General features: G+C 40.7%; 1 protein-coding gene across 2 annotated transcripts in view; it reads right to left on the bottom strand.

Moving 5' to 3' along the window:
* The window catches only part of cyth3b (cytohesin 3b), a 56,155-nt gene that overhangs the window by 7,457 nt on the left and 21,092 nt on the right, over nt 1–27,606 (bottom strand). The window contains exons 1-9 of one of the 2 annotated variants that reach the window (XM_033645402.2): nt 27,144–27,301; nt 17,095–17,177; nt 15,326–15,390; nt 12,395–12,461; nt 12,147–12,265; nt 11,638–11,718; nt 9,217–9,329; nt 7,838–7,986; nt 7,243–7,354 (exon numbers count right to left, since the gene is read on the bottom strand). In XM_033645402.2, coding sequence (XP_033501293.1) covers nt 7,243–7,354; nt 7,838–7,986; nt 9,217–9,329; nt 11,638–11,718; nt 12,147–12,265; nt 12,395–12,461; nt 15,326–15,390; nt 17,095–17,177; nt 27,144–27,186 — 832 coding nt within the window. In that variant the 5' untranslated portion in view covers nt 27,187–27,301. Of the gene's footprint in view, nt 1–7,242; nt 7,355–7,837; nt 7,987–9,216; nt 9,330–11,637; nt 11,719–12,146; nt 12,266–12,394; nt 12,462–15,325; nt 15,391–17,094; nt 17,178–27,143; nt 27,302–27,606 lie in introns of those variants that run through there. The other variant, XM_033645403.2, reaches the window with a different exon arrangement.

The raw sequence follows: 27,606 nt of genomic DNA, 5'->3' as shown, positions 1-27,606 counted from the left end.
TGTTGTTGTAATGATGGGTCACCATTACTAGATCTCTCATAAGTAGTAAATCAATGAATTAGAATAAATGAACTCCTCTCTACCCACTTCCTGCTTGTTCTTACCCTCCCAGAGCTATTTAAGGAGTTTGGTTGTACTGTTTGAATGTATTTATCAGGTTTATATTTGGGTTTTTAAACCCCCCTCTACTAATGCAGAAATTTCATAAGGTCAGGCAAGGTAAGGAAACACTTTATTCAGTAAGAATCACTGCTGACTTAGATGACAAAGAACATTTTGTGGAAACTGACACCATTGTTTTGCCTTCATCGCTCCCTTGCATTACTTGCCTGCATTGATTTATTAGTGGGTTAATTTACCATTGATAGGGGTTTCAGCTTGATGCATCTTTGCCTTATAACAAAGTACCACTTACCATTCGTTATAAATTTGAAATTCTACATTAAGCCTACAGTTTACATTTCCAAATGTGAAATCAGTGTCAAATATTAGTGTTTTCAATGGGCAAAAATATAGACTGTTGAAAATAATGGACAAAGCTAGTGTGACGTAACCCATTGGTTTGTGGACTCCCGTTTTGAAGCCTCGTGTTCTACATTTTAGCCATCGCCATGCTGTGTTTTTCACCATATTTAGTGGAGAAGGTGAAGCTTTGAAGGAGCAAGGGGTGGATCTGACCATAACGATGGTTTGCAGACAAGCAGCCCTGCCCTTAATTCTGCATAACTTTAAGCCTTAATTAAATGTAAACAGGTGAGTTACATAAAAATTCTTCCTCTGTGCATCTGTCATGAATGTTAAAATTAGCTTCAGAGACCCTAACTGTTTTTGTACCAGGCTGCAAGCATGTTTATTTCTGCTGTAAAGGTGGACATTTTAACATGGGGGTCTACGGGGATTGACTGGCTTCTGGAGCCAGCCTCAAGTGGCCATTCAAGGAACTGCAGTTTTTGACACTTTTGACACTTGGGCTAACATGGCACTACTTTTTCCACATCAGCAGTTAAAAAAACCCCTGACCCACCAAAAGAATTACATTATTAGTAAAAATGTTATTACGATATCCGTCTGGACCAAGAAGCAAACTCCAGGTTGAAAAGTGAAGCCAGTGAGAAGTGTCAAAATCTGCAGTTCATCAGATGGCCACTTGAAGCCAGCTCCAGACGCAGTTCAATCACTGCACACCCCTAGGTTAACATGCCCAGGTTTACAGCCTGGTTCAACAGCCTTGGTCTCGAAAGCCAATTTCAACATTAATAACATTATAACTCACCTGTTTACTAAGGGCATGGCCACTCGAGTGACAGGCTGTCTGCCAATAGTCAGATCCACCCCTTGTTCCCCTATAGCACCACCCTCTCCTCCAAATATCGTCACTTCTGGCTCCAAAAAACCAAGATGGCAAAGGCCAATATGCCAAACTCGAGGCTTCAAAACAGGAGTCCACAAACCAATTGGTGACGTCACAGTAGCTATGAGGGTTACTTTTATAGTGTACAGTCAGGACATATTACTACAATTGGTCAAGTTATTACATTTTTGATCAGGTTAAGTGTAAATTTAAGTATATTTTCAAGAAATCATTACATTATTGGGTGCTACAGGGCTTTTTAAGGTGTTCTCTCCATGTTTTAAACACTGTTTCAGGTTTATGCTGCTGTGGCTGGATGTTCAAAAGTAAACCTGCAATAAAGACAAAGTTCCCTTTGACTTTCAGAAACATGCAGGCAAGCCAGTTTGAAAAAACTGAATTGTATGCGATTACAATCACACACCACTATCTCTCCCAACTTTCATCTTAGTTAAATGATGACTCACGCAACTGATAAATTATTGCTGACTTTGCGTATTCATTTTTAAAAGGCAACAAGATAAAACCCCGTCGGCTCCCGGGAGAGGGGAGCAAACAGCACTTGATATGAACCTAACGTGGCACCTAAAGCACCCCTGAAGGAACACACATGTAGATATGTAAGCACAGAAACACACACAAACCGGACCCCAGAGCAAGTTCACCACCTCACGTGTTAACTTGTGCAAACCACATCCAAAAAAAGCAGAGAGCGAGAGAGGGAGACAGAGCACGAGCATCCAACACTTTGGTTTGAAGCAGAATTTAGCCTCTGGCAGTGACTGCAGTGTTGGAGGAAAACACCACTTGCTGACACTGAGGAAGCTCTCCTGGTGGGAGACGCATGAACGATGTGCGCATGCAGGCTGTGAGGAAGACATTCAAACGCAAACCTGGGCTCACACACACACATGATCCACAACATGAAGACGTGCACATGAGCACAAGCACTGTCTGATCATTTCCTGTGTGGGCGCTTTGACCTAACATTCCTGATTGGTTCCTCTCAATACTAACCATCCCTTACGGTCACAACACTTTTCACTGCAGCATTTCCTTCCTGTTTTCATGGCGCCTCACATGTGAGCCTATATGGGCCACACGTAATTACAAAAGCTCCGGGTTCCCTTACATTTCAATAGACTCTGGCTATTGAATTAGCGTGGCCAAATTTCCGCTCGGCACAGAGAGAGATTTGCTAAAAAAGGCATTTATTCCTTCACATCCTCCAGGGTTTATTTTTAGAGAGTTAAATTAGAAATATTATAGCAAGAACTGGTGCGGGAAATGGCTCCAGGGAGGAACCGTACTAGAATGTAATCATGTTAGGTCTGTGAGCCACAATGGGGCTATTTGCATTCGTACTCACTAGTTTGATGAGACTAAAGAGACGTTACAGAGCGTGAGAGGAATGTGCGTGGTCAGAGCCAGGTGTGTGTGTGTGTGTGTGTGTGTGTGTGTGTGTGTGTGTTTGTGTGTGTGAACATTGTAATAAAACTGATCACCTACAGTGTGTTTGCCCTTTAACCTTTGACAAACAGTATCCAGGCTATTAAACTGTTTCATGTTCAATAATAAATCAACCTCTAACAACAATTAAAGAGCTGAAGAAAGCACATAAACTGTCTTTAATGTAGTGTGAACTGCAGAGCGAGGGAGCAAATCAAAAACATGTGTAAACAAACACGAACAAATGGTAAAAAAAAAAGTGGAAATAACACCAAAAACTATATTACCTCACTGGGAAAGCATACAACCACATCCAATCTCTGGCACACACACACACACGCTCATACAGAGCAAATAATTACAGTGTGTGTTCTTTCCCAAACTGCATTAAGATGATTGTGTAAACATTACAGATGCACAATAAAACGAGCAATTTTCATACTGTAAAATGTTTTTTTTTTATAAGGCGTGATCGTGCAGTGAGAATGTGCACAACTTAAACACTCCAGACCTTACAAATAGATGGCTTTCCGAGCCAAGTGGAAATAAAAAGTGTGTGTGACGGCCCTCCACCACAGAGGTTGTGCCTTGTCTGCTGACTGGGCAACACATTCTCACTCTGACCTTGTCACATATTGACGTTTGGTCATGGACCTTCCCCGTCCACATATGATGTTCTGGGACACCGTGTCAAGTTCTGCCTGTTATATGCATTGTCTTCTTTCAAAATACACTTCCGTTTTCACAGGAAATTTAACATTTACATACAGTCTCTTTCAAAATAAATGCACTACGTCAGTACAACACCGCAAATTGACTTTTTTCCTTCAGCAACAAAAACACGTGGTTAGGGTCTTAGGAAAAACATGGTTTGGCTTTCGAATCTTAGGGGACACAAACACCACTCTCTCGGGTGAAAGTCGGTGTCTGTTGGACTTTCACCGCCTTAACTTTCGTCCTTATCCCACTGCATTTCCCCCTCACACCGCTGGGAGTTGTTAAACTATAACAGCAACTGGCTGTGCATCATGTGGACGTTAAAGGACGCCATTTTTCATTGCTTTCTGACGCCACAAGTCACTGCCCAAGTGCTGGATTTCAACAACTTCGAGTAAAACTGGGCTTGACTAGGAGCACCTGCGCCCCCAGTCACTATATAAGCTGCCACCTCCGTTTGTTAGTTTTCTCCCCACAATCTCACCATACTTCTAACACATCCTCTCACTGACACTACCGCCGTAACTGCCATCCACATCCCATATCTTGCGCTATTTAATTAGAGTTCTTGTAAATCAATCAGTTAATTTAACTACATTCTTGGTGTCTTTCAGTGAAACACCTACACATGATACATGCAATAATGTAAATAGCCTGTCTCTTTATCATATTCTCCTTCTTTTATATTGTTTTGTGTTTTTATACTGCTGTACTTGCTTACAGTATTGCTCTTTGTTTTGTACAGTTTATTTATAACACTGAGCTGTGTTTTTCTTTTTACTGATACGTATACCTATATATTGCTTTGTGGGGTTTTTTTTCTACTGATGCTTCCTGTTTGCGCTGTCCCTCTGCTGCTGTGATGTTGCAGATTTCCCCACTGTGGCACGAATAAAGGATGATCTTATCTTATCTTATCTTTCCCTTCTTGTCAGTGGCCCTCCAAGCTGGTTATGACATACAGTATGTAACCCTGTTTTCAACGGCATGTAAGAAGGCAAGGGACACAAATTAGCAACTTAAAGGTTACACATAAATAAGAATAACATTTGAAGTGCTGTAGATAAAAAGAAGGTGTGTACAGGTTTCAGAAAGTTTACTGCTTTTTAAGACCTTTCCAAGACGATTTTTAACTGAATTTATAACCTATATAGGACCTATATGCGTGGGTATGGGCAGGCTTTATGTAGGAATATTGTTACTAGAATGACTTCAATTATTATACATTTGCAGGTATAAAGTAAAAACATAGTATTAGCTTCAGCTGTAGATTTAAAGATTCCGAAAATGTGGACTTTGATGCAGACAAGCTCGACTCATTTGAGGGAAAGAAATTAAAAGATGGATAAATTAAAATAGATGAAATGATTGTGGCAATTAAGACCTCACAATTTCAAATTTAAGACAATTTAATGACTTTTAAGGCCCTGATATTTATAAAAAAAAAATGAATGTAAGACATTTTAAGGATCTGCAGGCCCTGGATAATAAAACTGATGGAGTAGTAATATTGAAACTTAATTCTGCAACTGCCTAAAACAGTATAGCAAATTTATTTCATCTAAAAGGATATAATTTAATCACAGTGTACTTTACAGTTCAATTAGGCAATGTAAACTTATAGTATTAAAGAAAACCAATGCATAATCTTACCATATAATGACGAAAACTCTGTCCGTGTGTCTGTTTGTCTGTGTGTCTGTTCCACGTTTTTCTCCTCACTGACTTGGTCGATCCATGTGAAATTTGGCACAGTGGTAGAGGGTCATGGGAGGATGCGAATGACGCAATATTACATCAATTGGCCAAAGGGGGCGCTATAGCAACTGATTGAAATTGCAAACTTTGAATGGGCATATTTCATGCCCCTTATGTCGTAGAGACATGAAACTTTGCACAGAGATACCTCTCCTCATGAGGAACAAATTTGCCTCAAGAACCCATAACTTCCGGTTATATAGATTTTCTGCCATTTTGAATTTTTTGAAAAACACTTAAAATCGATCTCTTCCTAGGAAGTTTGACCGATCTGCATGAAACTCAGTGAACATAATCTAGGGACCAATATCTAAAGTTCCCTCTCGGCAAAAGTTGGAAAACTTACTAAAACTGAGCTTCTATAAGGCAATGAATATTGCGGAAGGTGTGGCTCATCACATAAAGGTGTATAACATCTCAAGGGTTTCACCGATCACCACGCAACTTTGTAGGCGTATGACCACACATAATCTGAGGGGACCCCTCCATTATTGACCCCATCAAACAAAATGGGGGCGCTAGAGAGCTAATTTCTTATCTGGGCCTAACCGCCATATCGATTTTTACTAAACTTGGTAGATATGTAGAACAGGACGCCTCAAGGTGACTGGAGAAATTTAACTCTAATTGGCAACTGGGTGGCGCTATAACAACAGAAAAATGCTTAAAAATGGCTAAAATGCGACCGATCGCTGTGGCTCCCCCTGTGGCCAAATGTTTTTTTTTTCTCCTAATATTTTTGGTATGACTAAGTCATGGTATGGTATGCTGTACATAATCACGGAAACTGTCAGTGTGTCATTCTGTCAGTCAGTCATTCTGTGCCACGTTTTTCTCCTCTTACTTACTTCTGATCAATGGTATTAATATTATTCACACTGGCAGCATTGGTTTATTTCTGTATTTATATCATCTCTTTTTATTTTCACCTTTATTGTGAACCTCTCTGATATTTGCTGATGATAGATATTTCTGCCAGTGATGATTTATATGAGTAAATTATAATATGGGTGCTATAAAGAAGCACAGCCAAGCATAGTTTCCATGCCTGATGCCTGCTGGTCTGGCATTGTTGGAGAATTTGGGGAAAGTGAGTCAAATTGCATGTCATCATGCGATCATTTCCGATCCTACTTGGATCTTCCTCAGGTCAAAAACTACAAGTAGGATTGAAATGCTGTACTAATATTGTGGCATGAAGTGTGCACTCATCACTTTTTTCCTTCATGTACGCTATGTTTAGCACCTTGCATATCTGCCATGTGCATACAGTTATCTATTCCACCTCAACAAGGTTCAGAAATGTACCTGAGAGAAACTGATGTGTTGGCACAAACGCTACAAGATAATATCACCCTTATCTGTTACACAAAATGTTTAAATGGACTTGCTCCGCAGCCATTCTGCAAATACATTGAGAGATTACGGGCTTTAGCAGATCCACCAGAGCAGCTTGAGGTGGCAACTGTGAGGCTCCATCCTGCAAAACATTTTTTGCTCACACAGCTTTTTCTGTGAGAGGAACAAAGTCCTGGAACTCACGACCTGATCCCTTGAAATTTGCTGCAAACTCCACCACTTTTAAGAGCGCTAAAAAATCCTGGTTAATTTAGCAGCAAACTCACACTCATGTCTAGTTTTTAAATGTTTGTAATGTGTGTTTTATTGTGTCTTGCTCACTGTTCTGTCTCATAAAGCCCTTCTATGGATGGGTGTTGCAAACTAGGGATCGAGTCCGCTATGTATACTGTATCTGTCCGTATCAAAGAAAGCTTCACTTCAGCATCAACTGAGAGAGCAAGAGTGATATTAACCTCTCTCTGTCCTCTTGTTCTCCATCGCCAGTGAGAATAAAGCCGCAGTTGTAGTGAGGATAACTGCAAGAGTAACCAAATAAAGTCATCCAGGGTATCTTGCATTCCCTCAGCAAGGGGAATGTGCAGACACACACACACACACACACTAACCTAATTTAAGCAGCCAGCCCTCTCTGTCTGGGTTGAAGAACGTGTGCGTCAGGTCGTTCCCATCATCCTCTGGGATCTTAAAGGGTTCGCTCTTGATGCTGTCGTAAAGATTCTGGACGGAGAGAGAATTAAAAAAGAGAGGAAAGGTTATAGGACAGAAAAACTCGCATTATCACTTTCAGGCTCTAAACATTCAACCCAGCCTTCAGACTAACATTAAGCAAGACACTGACAGATTCTACTTCGGTGTCAGAAAGTGAGAGACAATGATTCATACCTCAACGACTCTGCAAGATGACAAACAAAGTGTCTTTTTCTACTTAAAAGAAGCCAAGAGCACATTAGTAAAGACATCAGCCTACAGTATGTGGGTAGATCAACTTGCTTTTTTGTGTGTTTCCTTGAGAGATCACGAAAGATTATTAGCATCAGTATCTGGGGAGACAATCTAATTCTGCTGAGCAGCAACATCTCAATTAGTGAAGCGTGACACTGCTTCGCATGGCGGAGTAATTCATATAGATTTCTCTTTCCGTGCACACTGCACAGGATACATTTGTCATACCTAACGAACTAATAAAGTCAAAGCTCTTACCCTGAGTAGCTCCTCTGGGAGGTCTCCCCCCTCATTGATCCCTCTGTTCATGGAGATGAAGCGTTCCACAGGGGGTTTGTCTCTGACGTTGGGATTGTGCAGGCTTGTGTTCAGCATAATGATGGCAAATGATAAGACGTAGCAGGTGTCTGTGGAGGTAATTATACAGCGTTTGTCATCGGGACACATAGCACGAGCCCACATGTGTCTGAGTAAGAACATGTTTTCTTGCTTGGAGTTTATGGACTAGTGTGAAAATTATTAAAACTATTCATCTTTTGTCACTTGGCCTTAATCTGAAATTATTGATATTATAAAGTATATATAAACTTTCACAGGGGAACCTATTTGTCGGCATTCGCGCATGGGAATTATAAGTATGTGACATGTCAAAAGCTCTGATTGGCAACCAATGTGAGGGATGATGGCATTTAAAAGGAGAATGCTGCAATTGGGACAATGGATCATTCACTGTACAGAGCACATTACAACGCATCTCCAAAGACAACCTACCACCTAAAGAATACAGAAAAAAAACACTACCTGTCTTACTTTTTCTTATTTTTATTGTCTTATATCGTGATAAGAGTTATAACACAAGGTATAGAAGCTATTGTGCATAGATGTAAATACAGGTGTGTCTGTAGTTAGTGATATTCAACAATATTATCACATATTTTCCTTATATCGTGCAGTTCTAACACACACACACACACACACACACATCCATGATCTAATGCTCCCACGACTCCACATCATAACTCCTGCTAACCATCCTCCACCTCATCCATCCACACACTAACTGCCCCAGTCAACATCCCCTGCACTATAATTTACAACCCTGAGCGCTCCGGTCCTGAGAGATGACCAATAAGTAAGTCTGGGTGTGTCACCACTGCACCACATCAATATTCATGACCTGAGCTGTCACCTGCGTCCTCCTCAGCACTCGCTCAGTTAACACGGAGGCAGCAAACGACGTGCGGCGGGCTGAGACTGCACTAATGACCACTATTGACCGGTAATCGATTTCATTATCGCTGCTGGAGACACAAATAGTGATCGCATTGTGGTTAGTGAGGAAGCTGCTAACTACGTTGGGAGAGTGAAAAGTGAACAGGTATCAGAAAGTGGTCATATTCTTAAGTGTTATGGGGAAAATCTTCAGGGCTGTGGTCACATGCTAAAGATTTATGCAGCCTGAAAAGGTCCAGATGCCTAATGGGGGAAGACAGACAGCCAGAAACACTGATCTGAGGCTGAGGTGGTCTGGCTGGCCCATATTATCTGTCCTGGACTGTCTGGCTGAGTCTGACTCATATGTCTGCTGAACTGTGTGTATGTGTGTGTGTGTGTGTGTGTGTGTGTGTGTGTGGTACCTGTGGACTGGAAGACGCCGGGATTGCATTGGCAGTACCTGGAGGCAAACGCCTCCATCATACGATCAATCTTCTGGGCTTCGCCAGGAAGTCTGAAGCTCCACAGAAACTGCCTACAACAGGAGAGACGGAGAGAGGAAATTTAATGACAGATCATGAAATATTGATACAAATGTATATTACAGGATATTCACTGTAAAATACAAACCCTACTATATGTCTCAGCAGACTTTTTTATTAAGAGAGGAAAGAAGCTATGGAATAAATGAAGACAGAAAAACATTATAAACAGTCACCAAACTGAGGAAACAAGAGCTGCCTTTACTGACTCTTAAACAGGACAGTGTGCTCAGAACAAAAGACAGTAGGGTGGTGAGTACTGCCATATTCATGTTATATTGGAGTTATAATATTTCTTATATTTCCTACGTTAAACAGCATTTGTATCAACATCCTAGTCATAATTGGGGCTGGGGAATATAACCTGAACTGATGCTTAATAAGACAGAAGTGTCTAAAATCTTAACAGACATGGACGCCTCACATCAGCCAACATTTGCTGTATGTGTAAAATCAGTATAATGTTAAAGATATAGGCCTACCATGTCAGATTTTCCTAAAAGAATATCCTAACCCTAGACTCATACAGAAGTAAATTCTCTCAATCATCACTTTTGACCCACTAGAAGTGTGTGGTGGTGTAATTTTTTTGGATCTGCCCTCTGCCTGTATTTTCTTGTTTTTTTTTCCTCAGGTGAAGTTGGGGCTTCATAAAAAATGTAGCGACTAAGGGTCTCATTTATAAAACAGTGCGTAGCCAAAAATGGCATTCACCAAAAAAATATTTGACAATTTCTACAATCAGGCTTTCGCCTCACTCCTCCATGCCTTCCCATCTCCAAAATGTTCGTAAGCATGGGTCAAAGTTTCTCCTATTAAGTCCGTTTTTATAGATCACAACTTTTCCGTGGGAAGTGGCACACCCCTCTTTCAGGCCTTGTTTTGTGCGTATGCAATGTTTATAAATGAGATACCAGGTGCAAGACCGTAGGCAGCAGGCATCTGAGGGACAGGGCACCAAGGCGAGTTTATAAACGGTAACTGACAATCCTGCATAGTATACCTATAAGTCAACATTCAAGTTGAAATTAAACTGGGAAACTTGAGAAGTCAGATATATCCTTTGAAACAATAGCGCCTGAAAACCAACCAAACATGGCCAGTTCACAAAAATCAAAATCAATCACTTGAGGTTATTAGATCCAAATTTAATTGATATTGTGTTAAGAAGTTGTAAACGTGGGAAGTTTTTCATGAATGCAGAATAATCCTGTGTGATGGAAAAACACCATCATCCCATTCATTTAAAATGGGACCAGTATGTTGATGTGGAAGGGGTACCAAAGCAGAGGCCTCCAGCAAATAAACCACAGAGTCATCTGCAAAGAAGTTGAACCTAGCTTTGTGATACCATAATATAATCAGTGTTGGGCTCACTACTCCAAATATGTAATATATTATTTATTACTCTACTTTACTTATTACTCCCTGCCGACAGTATTTTGTTACAGTACTTGTGATATTACTTTTCTATTACACCCCATAAAACTGGTAAATGCGTGTCTCCCCTAATTTTAGATGTGTGCCTCTGCGTGACTGTCAGAGTAAATTGCCGGTAAATGTGTAGCTACGACTAAATCACTTGCAAATGATTTTTTTTTTTTTTTTTTTACTTTGGGGGTCTTCGGTTGCCTGTGACCAACATTTTCCCAAGGCTCTGTCTGAAAGACAGAGAATCACTCGTAGTGCAACATTTCATCCAGCACACACACAGTTTTGGTTGTTTAGCCGGTGTAGGTTTTTTGTTTTTTGCAGCTGAAAGAGTTTTAGTTCGACTACCTGCAGCAACAGTGTTCTTGTCATCTTTCCTCCTGAAAAATTCAAAGTAATGGGAATATTTCCAGCCACTAAGGTAAGTGTTTCCATCATATTTCCATCTTCGAAACTAGCTTGCTGCTTTGCGACATGCCTCAGTGCGCTGAAGTGTATTTCAAGTCAGTAGTGACGTGATAACAAAAGTAACAAGTTGTTTCGTTTTGGGGTTACTGTAATATTATAACTGAAATTTTATTAGTAATTAGTTACACTACTTGTTGCTGCAAAAAGTAATATCATCACTGTAACGTGTTACTAGTAACACATTGCTGCCCAACACTGAATATCATGTGCTATAAAATCCTCTCTCATAGCATAACTAACAACTGCGCAGTTCGTATGATGTTTGAGAAAACTTCAGGCTTTGTTATGAATATATAACTCAAACTGGTCCTCCTGGGGCATATTTCGTCTTCTTACCAGCACCCGTAGGAATACACACACACACACACACACACCACACAGTGCCATTATTGGTTAACTCACCTTAAGGCTTGTACGAGGTTGAGGTCTGCAAACTCATGAAGCTCCACAAACGCCTGGAGAACCTTAATGTTAAAGTCATCCCTGGAGGAGAGGAGGGTCACATGTCACGCATGTTTAACTATTTAAACAGAGGCTAGACTGTTAATACAGGATTCACTTCTGAAAACGGGTAACAAAAGTGACAATTTCATGCGTTTTAGGAGGTCAAGGTGGGAAGTAAATGCACAGCACCATTTTCAAACAAAGCCACTGTGTTTGCAGGCAGCATGAAATCCCTGTTGTTTTGACAGTCCTATCCCCATTGATTTCTCTTCGATAAGAACCACATGTCTGCTCAGTTATTTTACTGGCACCGTCTCCTGTCACTGCTCTGCTCCATAAATCCAGACCACCAATTTCCTGGGGCTTTATGCCCTCGTCTGAGTGCATGCAGTGCAGATCTGACAGAGAGATGGGGAGAGGAAAAAAGAAAGGTGGAGGAAAAACAGAGGGAAAATCAGAGGGCTCACCGTTCCCCTAAGTAGTCACCGATGACTGTTTTGTTGAGCCCCTCGCCTTTGTAGAGGAACTGTGCGATGTCCTCTGGGGTGTTCTGGAGAAGATCGTTCTCCAGGAGAAACTGGATCCCCTGTTTAAACAAAAAAGTGCAAACTTTGACTTCAGGTACCTTTTTGTTCTGTAGATATTTTAAAAGTTCATTCAAATAAAAGTGTAATTCAACAGTGACGGTGTGGTTGATTCTGACAATCAGTTTGACCTTTTTAGGGTCCATGTTGAACTTCTTCCTCCCCATGGCAATCTGTTTGTTTCTTTGCGTGGTTTTGCTGCAATAAAAACATAAAAACATCAATCACGTGACAGTTAAAGGTGTGGTGTTGTCCCCAGGCTGCTGTGTTTGTTCAGGAGGCCAATTTGGGATAGGTTCATCCAGGACATGGTGTGACTGTGTTTACTATTCTCTCAACTCAAGAGTGTGTATTGGATTTAACCTAAAGCAACCGGAAACGCAGCGCAAAGCAAAACATGGCTGCATGTGAGTATCACCTGTGCTGTTAGTACATGTGCATAAACAGTTTGACCCATCCTGCAGCCTTTTGGATGTCACCCTTCTGCAAAACACATTTTGCATGGGCCCCACAGGGAAATCTCCACCTTTGTGTGTGTACATGCTCCCTGTGCTTCCTGTCTGCCAAAAATAGCGCAAGCCCCTTTGCCAGCTGCACCTGAGACACACACACACACACACACACACACACACACATGGACTCACTCCACCTCATCAACCAATCAAATGACAGCCGCTGAATACAGACTGTTTGGCTACTGTTTAGTTGAGGGACTGTCCCACTTCACTCCTCAAACAAAGGGGGATTAGTAAACACACACGCAGACACACACACACACACACACACACATAATGACAGGTGTGAGGCTCACGGCGGAAGCGACAACATGGCTCAGTGGCTTTGAAGAGCAGAAAAGGGAAAGGAAAGCACGAACTAGTCTTGAAACAATTAGTCAATCAAACAAAGAATAAAGGCACAATGGTTTGATAAGCGATTAAACGTTTAAGTTGAGCAAACCTGCCAAACATTAATTGATTCCAGCTCATTAAATTCGAGGATGGGCTCATTTTCCTTGTCTTGTATCAGTGAGAATTTACACTGCCTGGCCAAAAAAAAAGTCACCACCAAAAAAAAAGGTCATACACTCTAATATTTCGTTGGACCGCCTTTAGCTTTGATTACAGCACACATTCGCTGTGGCATTGTTTCGATAAGCTTCTGCAATGTCACAAGATTTATTTCCATCCAGTGTTGCATTAATTTTTCACCAAGATCTTGCATTGATGATGGTAGAGTCTGACCGCTGCGCAAAGCCTTCTCCAGCACATCCCAAAGATTCTCAATGGGGTTAAGGTCTGGACTCTGTGGTGGCCAACCCATGTGTGAAAATGATGTCTCATGCTCCCTGAACCAGTCTTTCACAATTTGAGCCCGATGAATCCTGGCATTGTCATCTTGGAATATGCCCGTGTCATCAGGGAAGAAAAAATCCATTGATGGAATAACCTGGTCATTCAGTATATTCAGGTAGTCAGCTGACCTCATCCTTTGAGCACATACTGTTGCTGAACCTAGACCTGACCAACTGCAGCAACCCCAGATCATAACACTGCCCCCACAGGCTTGTACAGTAGGCACTAGGCATGATGGGTGCATCACTTCATCTGCCTCTCTTCTTACCCTGATGCGCCCATCACTCTGGAACAGGGTAAATCTGGACTCATCAGACCACATGACCTTCTTCCATTGCTCCAGAGTCCAATCTTTATGCTCCCTAGCAAATTGAAGCCTTTTTTTCCGGTTAGCCTCACTGATTAGTGGTTTTCTTAAGGCTACACAGCTGTTCAGTCCCAATCCCTTGAGTTCCCTTCGCATTGTGCGTGTGGAAATGCTCTTACTTTCACTATTAAACATAGCCCTGAGTTCTACTGTTGTTTTTCTTCGATTTGATCTCACCAAACGTTTAAGTGATCGCCGATCACGATCATTGAGGATTTTTTTCCAGCCACATTTCTTCCTCGAAGACGATGGGTCCCCACTATCCTTCCAGTTTTTAATAATGCGTTGGACAGTTCTTAACCCAATTTTAGTAGTTTCTGCAATCTCCTTAGATGTTTTCTCTGCTTGATGCATGCCAATGATTTGACCCTTCTCAAACAGACTAACATCTTTTCCACGACCACGGGATGTGTCTTTCGACATGGTTGTTTAGGAAATGAGAAGCAACTCATTGCACCAGTTGGGGTTAAATAACTTGTTGCCAGCTGAAAGATAATCACCCATGCAGTAATTATCCAATAGGAGGCTCGTACCTATTTGCTTAGTTAAATCCAGGTGGCGACTTTTTTTTTGGCCAGGCAGTGTATCTTCCTTTGGTTTTGGAAGATACCAGCATTGGCTATGTGGAGTGCTGATGCCCGTTTTTCACTGTTTTCTGACATTTGACAGACGAAGCAATATTAAGCTGCAATGATTAGTCGAGTAATTAATTAGTCAATAGACTATGAAGTACTCCGAGAATTGATTAATTGTTTGAGGAATAAAATTTATCGACACCAGCTTCTTAAATGACAGCATTTTCTGCTGTACTTCGTTTTATATCATGTTAAACTGCATATCTTTTGGTGCTTGAATGAAAATGTTGTCATTTGCTATGTTCAGCAGCCTGTTCCCTCTCTCTGTCAGCCTGGTCTCCCTCCTCACCCTGCCTGCCTCGCACCTGAGTGCAATCATCACTCAGGTAGAGAGAGGAGGGGATAAGAGGGACAGGGAGCATAGAGACAAGGGAGGCATGGCACATGGCACAGCTCATGGCACACAGACGACAAGATCAGATAGGGAGGAATCTTTTTCTTCCCCCCTTGTTTTTTCTCTCCCCAAACAGGTTCTTTTCCCCCATGCTCTTTTAGGTGCTGGGGTTTTGTTGTTTTAGTTTGTTTGTGCTTTTGTTTAATACTTGGGGTTATACAATAAAGCTGGTGGGTAAACTGTTACCTTTGGTGTGGCGTCCTCTTTTTATATGTTGCAGCCTCCTGCCGTTATTGAACTGTTTTTTTTGTTTCTGTTTGTATGGAGGCCGTAATATCATTGTACAGACTAAATAAATCAGTCAAAAGACTCACCTCTCTCCCACACAGGTTAGCTGCTCGATTTCAGTCATTACTTCTGCAATCTCAAACTTCAGCCGCTGCAGAGAAGAAAATAAAACGACTCAGTCACATATTCCACATACTAGAATGTATAGATTTTTTTATTTTAATGAAAAGATAGACAGGGGATAACAACAAGGATCCAGCTGCAGTCCTGAAGTAACAAGAAAATACTGTCTCGGAAGTTCTTAATTGGATCGTAATATAATAATGACAGGTTTCCTTACAGTTAGAGCTGGGTGATATGATTAAAATCAGTATTACATAATCTTAATAGGATCATGTTAAGCTTAAAACTTTTATAAAAATTAAAAAATATGTAAAATAAAAGTAATAAAGTAAAATAAAAATAAAAATAATAATTAAAAGCAATACAAAGTTTTTGTCGCTATATCCTGACAGAAGGACATGATAGGTGTGGGAAACACCAAAGGATCCACGATACTTAAGTCACGATACAATATTGTTGCGATTTTAAATATGTTGCGATACGCTGAATATTGTGATGAAATATATTGTGATATATATCCTTTTTCAATTGTAAATTATGTCCCCAAAGGAAAACTTTTATGTCATAAGATAAAGTTTTCAGTCTGTTCATCTCACTTCAGCCATTTTTTTGCAATGTATCCAGAGGACTGAAAAAGCAAATGATATTATTCTAGTAGACCACCTAAAGTTTAATTTGTATTTATAATATTAACAATTCATATATTTAAAAAAGAATTATACATGGCACTGTGCTACATTGCATATTGCCACACAAAAATATCGCAATGCTCTGCTGTATCGATTTTTTTCCCCCATTCCTAGTACATTAGATAATCTTTGAAAAAATCATGTTCCTCTGCTTCCTCATGGTGCACCTAATGGCATTTGCAAAAATGTACTGCAGCTAAATAAAAACAAAAAACAACGCTCTCTAACACAGCTGTCAATCATGTTAATCATTCTGTGAACTGCAGTCAAACTGTCAAACTAGGCTGTGCTGATCAAATATGGATCAAGATTCTGTGACAGCATTGCCTGTTTCTCATCTTAAATGTTTTCAGACACATATTTTAGTGTACTGTTTAGCTGTAAAATGAGAAAATTTGTGATTAGGCCACCACGATAGAGACAGTCGAGCCAAAACCAAGCAAAACGTTCTAATTTTACAACTAAACAGTACACTGAAATATGTGTCTGAAAACATTTAAGGTGGAAATAGACAATGCAGTAACAGAATCTTGGTTCGTTTTTGATCAGCGTTGCCCAGGTTGACAGTTTGACCACAATTCAGAGGGAGAGATTAACATGACTGACAGCTACGCTAGAGACTCCTCGGCTCTGATTGGTTGTTTTCATTCAGATACAGAGGATTCCTATAAATGCCATTAGGAGCACATAATCTGATGCACAAACTACTGTCAGAATATAGTGACAGCGAATATGAAATACAAGTTATCAACTGTAGCTTTAACATGGTATGCATTTGTTAGATGGTGAATAGTTGGACGATGACAGGAAATGCTCAATGGGTGTACTTTTCCAATATATGGACATTTTAAAATATTGCTGAATGTATGCAAAACATCACACAAAAACCAATCAAATTTATGTTCAATGCATGTCTTACATATAAAACACGACAACAACAGTTTTTTAGTTTACAATTTGCTCATCACTGTTTTGATCATATTGTCCTGCCCTACCTAATAGAACTTTCTGCTGCTATACATCATCCCTGTATTGTTACTTACTTCAATATCATCCAGAAGCTCTTTTTTCCTGCGTCGTATGTTCGACAGCTCATCTCTTTCCTCCAAAGACAGGTCCTCAGGTACTGGAAAATACAGAGAGAAGGTAAAATGAAAGAGCATGTGTGAGTGACGGAGGGAGGGAGGGAGGGAGGGGCAGGGTTATGAGGATGGATTAAATTAATTCACCTTCCGACCAGCCAGTCAGAGTCACGGGGATTAAGCCTGGCAGTGCATACCTCTTCAGTGAATCCATCCCAAAGACATTACTCATCATGACCTAAATTAATAACTAACAGACAGGAATTCATACACCCTGAGATATCTTTGTGAAAGGTAAAATCAGTACATGTATTCTTTTTTTTCCACTCTATTTACAATTTAGGTCTTCTCTACATGAATTTTTTGTCCCATGACAGTTGGATTACGCATTTATCTAACTGTAGAACATTACAATTACATTCTATTATTGAACTCCATTACAATCAGTTGACACCTGGGACAGTTTGAAGTAATTACATATGACCTTTTACCATCTGATATATACATACTACCATTAATACTTTAACTGGAGCCCAGTTTGTCTTTGAGAAACTAATGTTTCTACTGGGAGAGATTATCACATTGTTTGGAAAGTAGTAAACATGAGAGTATCTAATATTAGAGGGAAGAACTGTCATACTCTTAAAGGAGGGTTAGGTTATTGTGCTTAAGTTATTGTATCTCAAAGGTCTGACAGGGAAACACACTCATATGCCATCTCAAAGACATCAGTTACCTTTATGGTTGGACATTTTTTATTCAGAGCAAAGTGCTCATCATATTGATCATATTAAGACAGAATAAATAAACAATAAAAGTAAAATAAAAAGCCCACTAGGTCTCCACTGGACATTCTCTGACCACCCATGGTCTTTATGCCATGGATGCTACCTCTCAGCCTTAAACCATCCTGTGGACAACCTAGTACTCATAGTACGACCTGGGATATAATTGTACTTTCTTTCTTTTTGTAACTGGTGGTTAGTTATCCTTTATCTTATAATTTCTTATCTTTTTTATTACTACTATTATTTATTTATTTTTTTAATGAATTTGTTTTCGTCATCATCTTTTATTTCCCGTCTTGTATTTCTTATGTCTGTGTTTGTGTATTGTCAAAATGTTTAAAAAAACTAAAGACCTCAAAAAAGCTAGTTGTGTTTTCTGTTTGTTCATGTCATGTGATTTTGTGGTTGTCTGTGTGATTTTGTGGTTGTTTGCAATTGTGAAGCGACCTTGGGTTTCTTGAAAGGCGCTATATAAAATTGATTTATTATTATTATTATTTATTAAAAAAATAAAATCTCTTAAAAAAAAAAGAAAAAAAAGAAAAAAAATGTAAAAAAAAAAGTCGAGCCAAAATAGTAAAATCAAACTGGTTAATGTCATGATTTTTCCTACTGTCTTGATTTGTTGTTGCACCCTGGCTTGGTCCTGTTTGTTAGATCAGACTGAAGAACAGAAGAGTAAAACATTTGTAAAACCTACAGTTTACATTAAGCATCCTGTTAAAGTCACCAAAATTCACCTGAAACTCCTGTCCCAGGCATATACATACAGCTTTCTAAAGTGAAAGCTGTATGTGTTCCATTTTTAGCACATGTACATCATGCATGAGCTCATTTGAAAGGTTAACACTCCGAACTTTTACAGTCAGAATCACTGTAAATGCTCCTGTCATTGAGTTATATAAGTTTCAACATACTGAAATAAAATGTGGTTTTTTTCATCCTTGTCAAATATTTCCTGACTATTGATTGGCTTTGAACCCGTAAGCATGAGGAATGCACACTGTTTCAACACAGGCCCTTGCTGGCTATTGAGGCTGTAGCAACAGCATATGAAGCACCTATTGGCTCAAGTAAGGTGTCAATGAAAAGGTCAGGAGTTCGCCTTTATTTTGACAGCAAGCAGTCGACATATTTACATGCAGAACAGGAGAAATTATGGATAATATGTGGAGAAATATGAATGTTTGAAATTATGTAATGGAAGTTCGTGGATATCTATTGATGTAAAAATGTGTTTAGACTAAATATTTTGCTGGATTTAAATCGTCTGGACCTTTAGTAGTATATGAAGTTTGCTTAATATCAATCTGTGAATTAAATTCACCCTTCATAGGTGAGTTATAACTGTTTGGTTGTGGTCTGACAGAAGAATTTATTGAGCCTGCTGTGGTGGATGTATTTTAAAATGATCATCAGTGGAACCGCAAGAAGTGTCGCTGTTGAATGATAGGTTGTATGAGTCAACCACTTACACAACAGCAAATACAGCACTTGTTAACATATTATAATCATCAAATAAAACCACACGAGGGCTCGTGGTACAGCCTCTGTTCCAATTTCCTAATTTTATATGTGGCTGGAGCCTGATCAGAGTGCAGGGAGCCCATTATTGTGGTGTCATCCATGTAAAATGCGGGACCTAAAAATCAGCAAACAGCGTGTTGCTGTATGCACAAATGCCACATCATGCATATACTGTAGGTCAAGTATACTACAACCATTTTCTTGTCTTCTGTGTTCATATGTATTTTCTTTGTTTACATATCATGTAGTTTGATAATAAATCATTTTAAAAAGTACCATTTCCCACCTTTATACCGTGCCTCTTTACAGCGTAATACACTTGAAATATAGAGCAGGTGTTAGATGTTGATTACACAAAAGCCACAGATGAGAGAGAAGTTTCTCGTGAGAATTTTCCTCCAAACCAAATTAAAACCACAGAAACTTCCCTGTTGGAAAGCAGATCACTTCCATAAATAACATCCTGTGTGTTTGACACACACACCGACCACCAAGCATCTGGTGAGGCCTGCCCCCTCAAATATTGGCTTTCTGATAGTCAACTCTCGTCAGACTGTCATTTGGGGGGTAATTAACACTGCAGAGGGAGAGCGGCACATCACGCAACATGCATGATCTGCTGCATGAGCAAACATTGTATACACAGGTGAGTACACAATCTGTACGCCATGCATATAGAATTTACACTTCACACACATTTTATTCTGCACTGTGGGTCCCCAAGAGCCACCTCCTTATCTTTCATTTAACCATGCCACGTCAACCTCTTCCCCCCCCAGACCCCTCGGAGGACCTCCCCCTCTCTCCTCCAACACATCAGAAAACAGCAATCCATTTGAGAGCGAGCTGACAGGAAGTAGGTCATTTTCACATGGAGCTATACCAGATTGTGCTTCTCCTACGCTGTTTCTCTCTCTCTCTCACACACACACACACACACACACACACGCACACGCACACGCACACGCATATACACACACACTCCCCCTCTATCTCTCTCTTTGTCCGCCTCCACCCCAGTGCTTGAAGTGGGGGTGAGAGCAGATTCAAATCCCCTGACTGAATCATACCGCTAAGCAGCTTTGCAATTCAGACATTTTCCCCCCTGTTGTTTCCCCTCCGACTGTAAATAATGGAAAAAGAAAAGTAAAGTTATTTCCTCTCCTCTTTATCTATCTGCTGCATCTCTCTCTCACACACTCTTTAAATCCTTTCCTCAGTCCTGCTCTGGAAGACAAAGTGACAGAGGCAGCACTGACTATTAGGTTATTACGTTCTGAGGGCTTGGAGCTCATGTTATCACAGACGAGCAGCCAGTCAAGAGAGCAGGGATCCAGATGGCTGTGTGATCGTTTCTCTCTCACACAATGATGCTCACATAGTATCTACCAACTTCTACAAGACGAAACAAAAGAGGGATGGCAGAGAGAGAAACAGAGCCCATTTTAAAAAGATATAGGAACTTCAAACGATGCTAATGGCGTATAAATAGCAATGTGCTGTTGAATGATATGACTCACCCTCAATTTGTCAAGATATCAAAAAAGGCTATTTTGCTGGCTTGACTGCATTAAAGAAAAGTCTTACGTGATAGGAATGTCAACTGCAAAGGCTCTTAATGGCAGTAAGACAGCTGCTGCTGGTTCTGTTCAATCTTATATTTATTATAAACTGTAAGACTGTGACTGACCTTCTGCTAAGCCCCGCCCCTTTGTGATTGTCCGACAAGCTGTCGGAGTAAGCATGGAGCCCACACTGTAACTAACTGCACTCCCTGAAGAAATATTATCATATTTTTGGAGAAATGAAATAGTGACTCCAGAGAGAGGAGACAGAGGGGTCTACAGTCTGTGTTTGAAGGATATATCCAGGATGTCAAACTGACTCAGCAGCAACAACAGATTAAAAAGACAAAGATAGTTAGAAGCTAAAGCCGAACTATAGGCTACAGATCACAGTGTAAAAGTGAACCCCCACATCACTGCTGATCGCCACACAAGACAATGAATATAAAGGGAAACTTTGCTGATATTGAACCAGCTGTGTGGCATCGCAGTGTGTGCAGATGAACGTCAAATGCCAAACACAGTTCATCTGCACACACTGTGATGCCACACAGCTGGTTCAATATCAGCAAAGTTTCCCTGCTTCTCTTCACTGGTTCCTGTACAGCAGGGTCGGTCTTTTTTTTCCACTGTTACAATTATTAAAAAGCAAAAGCAGCATGTGTATACATTCAGTAGGCTATATCTTCAGTAGCTAGCTAGCTAACTCTACACTTTTCCGGTTTTGATTTTGGTTTTGGAACAGGGAAGAAACGTATATCTTTTTCCAACCTCTCCAGGTAACGAGTATCATTAATACACGACGTGCCCCAGGCACAACATTTAGCTCCAAATCCACAAAACCAGCCTGAAAATGAAGGAAATCTGAAACAATTGCATTAGAGTCAATGGAGCACAGCTGTGTTGTTGTTGGACCCTGGTCTGAGCCACCCTGATGCTATGTTATGATTGGCCAGTCTGCGTCAGGGGGCGGGACTTAGCAAAGTGTCGATTGTAGTTTTTGTCATTTTTGCCAAGCAGTGATAGAAGTGGGAGCAAGGTTGTTGGGACCATGTGGGTGAATGAGTTGATGTTTGAAGTTTCACTTCAACATCCATTTGGGAGGTGTTTTGGAGCTTTAGATCAATCCTCCTCATGTACGTACATCGTTGTACACACGTAATACAACACAGAGTACTTGTGACATATTGCCAAGAATTCATTCGAAAGTTTCTTTAAGTTTTAACTTGTCCATGCAACATGAGTTAGTAGTAATAATGGACTCCCAGTCAACAGTCTGTGGGGTCTGAAAAGTTGTTAACAGTCAACATCTGCGTTGGAAAGAAACAAAGACACAAAAGGATGCTCTCAATGCCAAATAGCAAAGAAAGAGAAAGACTCAAGAGTGATGTACGAACAGATACCAGCACACCAGACATCTTCACACTCTGTGCCTCCATTGCTCTCTCTCCTTGGCTTCAGTTAAACAGCCTCATAAAGCAGTAATTGTGGAGCAAAGAGACCCTGCAGGCAACCTACGTCTGTAATGCGCAAAAAACACTCCTCCATCCCTCCTACTCTGGTTGAAAGAGCTCGCCTGGACTGGAGAATGGGACAGATTGTCTGAGGAGACTGAATCTGTTTGGGGTAACAATTCCCCCGCTGTGCGCGTTTCGTAGCATGAGGAAAATGTAGAGTAATCTGATATCATTGTGAGGACAACTACTACCGTACAGCCGAGACTGGACATCTGATGCATTATGCATGAAAGTCTAGGAATCTGTGAGAGTGTGTTTATGTGTGCGTGTGTAGCCCTCCTGAATCCATATTAGGTTATATACAAATGCTCCATGCTTAACCCCAGGCACGGCCGCATAGATTACCAATGCAACACCACTCAGCCTTTTCATATTATGACTTAGGGCGCTGCTGTTCCAGAAACAATCAATACATCATCATAATAGTTCAAACTTGCATGCTTAGCCTTTTAGTACCCCCATCGGTCTTACAGCACGCATGGATGAGTAACTGCCGCTGTGCTCAAGTTTCCTCTGACAGACACGTGGTCCAGATGTTTTTGAAGGAAAGGTCGTGGAGTTTGTAAAGTCCTCTTTTCAAACTCACAATCACTTTAAGCTCTCGTCTCCTCATCAGCTGTAACCAGCTGGGTCACCACCATCTACGGGGGGTTAGGGAGGAGGTCATGAGCCGAGTTCAGCCATGATCAATGTGCCGCTAAGGTAGCAAAGACATGGAAGCATTGAAAGACTGTAGGCCTGTCAGGATAACTGCTTTTGTTGGACTATACATTGCCCCAGGAATGATTGCGATAAATGATATTATTGTCACTTTATAAGATTATAGCCCAAAACTACTTAGTTTGAGACTTAATACAAAATTCAGCCAACAATAACAAAGCCAAGTGATGTCTCTTGCAACTCATAGACGAGCAGTTACCTTTGTAATGTGGCCGGTGTGATGTAGTCTGCTCCAAGGATGGATGGCCTGGAAGCCAAGCAGTTTGCTGGCCAACTTACAGAGTGGCGGATGAAGTTGTTAAAAGGTAAAACTTAGTCTTATAATGGGCAGGAAAACCCTGCTGTTTATTCTGGCATCATGTTGGCTAAATTGTTGGTGACATTCTTATGTAAACAAACACACATATAAAAAAAACGGACAATATCAAGGTCAGCAAAATAATTGAGGTCATATCCACATCATATGATAAGGCGATAACGGTATTATACTGACAGGCCTAAAGGTCTGTAAGCCCTTAGATAGTTTATCATCCAAGTGAGACTAGATTGAATTGAACAGGACGCTGATTGTGTGTATGTAATAATGATGACAGTTAGTAGTTTTCATTGTGGTGGCGGAGTCCACCAGTCCTGTGCTGGTTTCAAAGTGCCCTCACACAAACAATGCATGCATATAGTTCAGTTTTGTGAAGCTTTCCTGTCCAGAGATCACTGTTTCCGAGCTGTATCAGTTACTGCTAATGCGAAATAAACATTTTCCGCTGCTGCTGCTTCATATCAAAAGCATTCAACTGGCAAACTACAGAGTGGCTTTTATTGTGACAGGAAATATAATCTATTTTGTCACTGAGGTTAGAGCTGATGTGTTTACAAAACAAGACAAGGTCTCATTTGGAAATTCTTGTCATGGGATCAATTTTAAATATTGCAGGCAGTAATGGAACAAGAGGGAACAGCCACAATGAGCTGTTGGATACAGAGCTGCAGGCAACAAACCAGCAAACCATCAATAGGTCATCAAGGTATACAACTCCTATTAATGTGCAATATGAGATCTTATCATTGGTTGCTCACAGCAGCATGGTGAAAAAATGGTAATCATCGACTTTATTCTTTTTAAAACAATGTATCTTGATGCTCACAGTTTGTTTGGCTGCACTGTAAACCAACACGAGTTAGCAGCAACACAGCTTCTGATCAACCAGGACTGAAATCTTTAAGTATCATAACAGTAAAATGCAGTAAAGTCATTGTCATAAAGTAGGAAAACTTGACTAAATGACTCTTTAGTTTTACAGTACTCAGGTCATTGTCAGTTCATGTTGCAGTTGGTATATCATTAGTGGTAAATCCCATGACTCCATCATAACTGTAGCTTGCCCTGCTTGAGACAGTCATAGGGGTCAAAAAGAGGAAACTGGATCACATGCTTATTATTCATGTCACTGATAACAGAGGCTGTGTTCCAGCTCAATGGCGTTCTTTGTTGGAGTCACTGATCGCTGTCTCGATAACTGTAAATAAGCACAACTATAAATACTTGTTTTAGCATGGAGTCAGTAGAAGTGCTGACCCACGAGTTAGAGCTGCTGCCCGGTCTGTGGATAAACCTTGAGACCCCAATTAACTGAAAACTACTCAGGTTCTTGAATAATACATTACTGCCCGGTTCCAGTCCACAGTCTGGACAAAAAGACCTCGGTCCTGATACAGATTACCGTCTAATGCTTCTGGAGATACTGGAGAGATTGGGATCTGATTCACGTGACTGACTGGCCTTTATTGGCAGATTGCAAAGTCAAACAACTAAATGCCTTTGACAGTCAAGTCTTTCCAGTGTCCTTGGCATCAAAGTCAGTGGGGAGGATGGTTTTGCATACAGATACCCCTGCTGTATTGGGTTATGTTGCAGCTACATCATTGTGGGCGCTCAATCTTTAAGGGGACCTAGTATGCTTTTCCTTTTTTGTCATCTATATAATATTACAGTGTCAGATGTTCATATTAAACATGGCCAAAGGTTTTAATATTGAGGTATTATTAAGGACGCATCAAAACGCATTGGCTGCCATGATGCGTGCTTGCATCTCAAAATGTGTTTTTTTTGATACACGATGCAGCGACTCATGTAATACCATGCATTGCCAGCGGGGGTGATAATGCAAGCGACGTACTTGAAATTAACCACTTTTTGTTATACACAGAAGAAGAAGGAAGTATGAAATATGGCGGGCGAGGAGGACTGTACCGGTGACTCTGTTACCCCCTATTGCGCAAGCGGTGTATTGCATTTCAAGTGTCGCCCATGTCGCTTGCGTTCAATGTGTTGACTATGAAAGGAAGTGTGTTGCTCGCGTCGCTTGCTCGTGTTGTGTGCGTTGACTATGAAACAGCCCTAACAGTCAGCAAACATGTAATCATGGTTGCTGATGCTGTTAATTTCCCCCCAATTTTGGAACATATTACTGCTGAAATATGGCCAGTCTTTAAGATTTTGATTAAGAAGCTTTTAACAGTATTTTTTCACAGTACAATATGACACTATACTGTGTTATACATGTGTTATACATTCAGTCATTCCTGAAACACCGGAAGCGCAGAAAGGGAAGATCCAGAAATGCTGACCAATCAGAGCTGACTGGGTTTTTCCAGGAGGAAGGCTGCAAAAGACAGAAGCTACAACAGAGCGTCTCAGACAGAGGGTCAGTAGGTGCTCCAGCAGAGACAGTATGAGAAAAATAAAGTGTTTTCTGACCAGTAGAGCATGTAAACATGTTTTAGTTCCAATGAAGTTTCACTCAAACAATATGCCTCAATCTCAAAAATGCTGACAGACAAGACAGGCAGCATGTCTTTGTGCAACTCTACTTTGCACGGAAAGAAAAACAAAAAACAAAAATGAATACGGACCTGCTGATGGCTGTGAAATATGGTCTGTTTTGCAGCTATGTTTACTTTTAGTTCAATTTTAGGCTGTAGCAGCAACAACATGTAAAATCTTGTCTATCCAAAAGCCAGACTGAGGATTAGTAGAGGATTTCACATGGATATGAAGTTGAAAACTAAAACTTACAACCACCAAAATAGTCTTTTAACCCTTAAACTAACTGAACTACAGTAAAACTATTTTTGCTTAACGCATGGCTAAACCTTCAGTTCAATTCAATTTTATTTACAAAGCCCAACATCACAAATCATAATTTGCCTTTCGGGCATGGACCACCACAGCAGATGAGGAAAAACTCCCCCCAAAAAACCCTTCAACAGGGGAAAAAAGCAACCGAGGAGGGATTCCTCTCCCAGGACGCACATTGCTCTAGCCTTTGGCACAACCGTAAGAAACCTATGAGTAATATTTGATCAAGATTTGTCTTTTAACCTCCCATATAAAACAAACTTCAAGGTCTGCATTCTTCACTCAACAAAAACTACCCTGTACTTTTTAGAGTGACACACAGAGCCGGCGAAACCCTTCCTGATTTCCACCCAGTTTGATGTGTAACAATGGAGGGGACTGCCATGATTAGGACCGCTGGGCAGGTCTCCCCGTAACAATAGCAACCCTGTAAACATGAGGAGGGCAGAGGCTGTTCCCACCACAGGCTAATTAGAGAGCACTTACACAAATCCACAACACAAGACAGCGGCATGGTTACTGCAAATATATGCAATCTGGCTGAGTTAAGAGTGATGTAAGAAAAGCCGGGTAAAGTGTGTTGGAGTTGGAGACGCACTGACAAACAAAACTCCAAAAGGCTCATGTTCACATTAACCTCAGTGTGTAAACTGTCCATGTAACTCTGTGCTGCAGGTGAAAACAAGACACCCACATCTGATTCAGCCACTTTCACAAGACAAATCCTTATTTTTTATTTTCTGAATAAAATACATACCACATAGCCTTTTCCTCTCTCCAGTTCCCATGATGGCTGACATGCCATCAGCAGAGGTGTCTGTGTCCTTAAGATGGTCAGTACTGCAGCTGAACGGCTGTGAGAGCTTTTAGCAGCTTGTTTCCCGCTCGTGTACTCGTTAGATTGTGGCTGGTAGGTGTGTAGTAATTGTTTTCCCCCCCTCGGCATTACTCCTACTCACAGCTCTCAAGCATGCAGAGACACACAGGAGCACAAAGCACTAACACACACACTTTGACAGTTCCTGCCTCTTGACAGATGACAGTAGTGGTATGGAAATAGCCCACATTCCTCCTATTGAAAACCGCCCAGTCTGGTCCAACCAGCTCTCTGTACACCTCCTCCAGTCTCATCCTTTCTTTTTATCCATTCCTCTGCATTTTTCTCCTTTTGCTTCAGCTCTCTTTCTTCGTCTTCAGACACACACAGAGCTCCATCAGCT

The sequence above is a fragment of the Epinephelus lanceolatus genome, chromosome 18 (genome assembly GCF_041903045.1).
Source record: "Epinephelus lanceolatus isolate andai-2023 chromosome 18, ASM4190304v1, whole genome shotgun sequence".
NCBI lineage: Eukaryota > Metazoa > Chordata > Actinopteri > Perciformes > Serranidae > Epinephelus > Epinephelus lanceolatus.
This window is presented reverse-complemented; position numbering and strand designations above follow the sequence as displayed.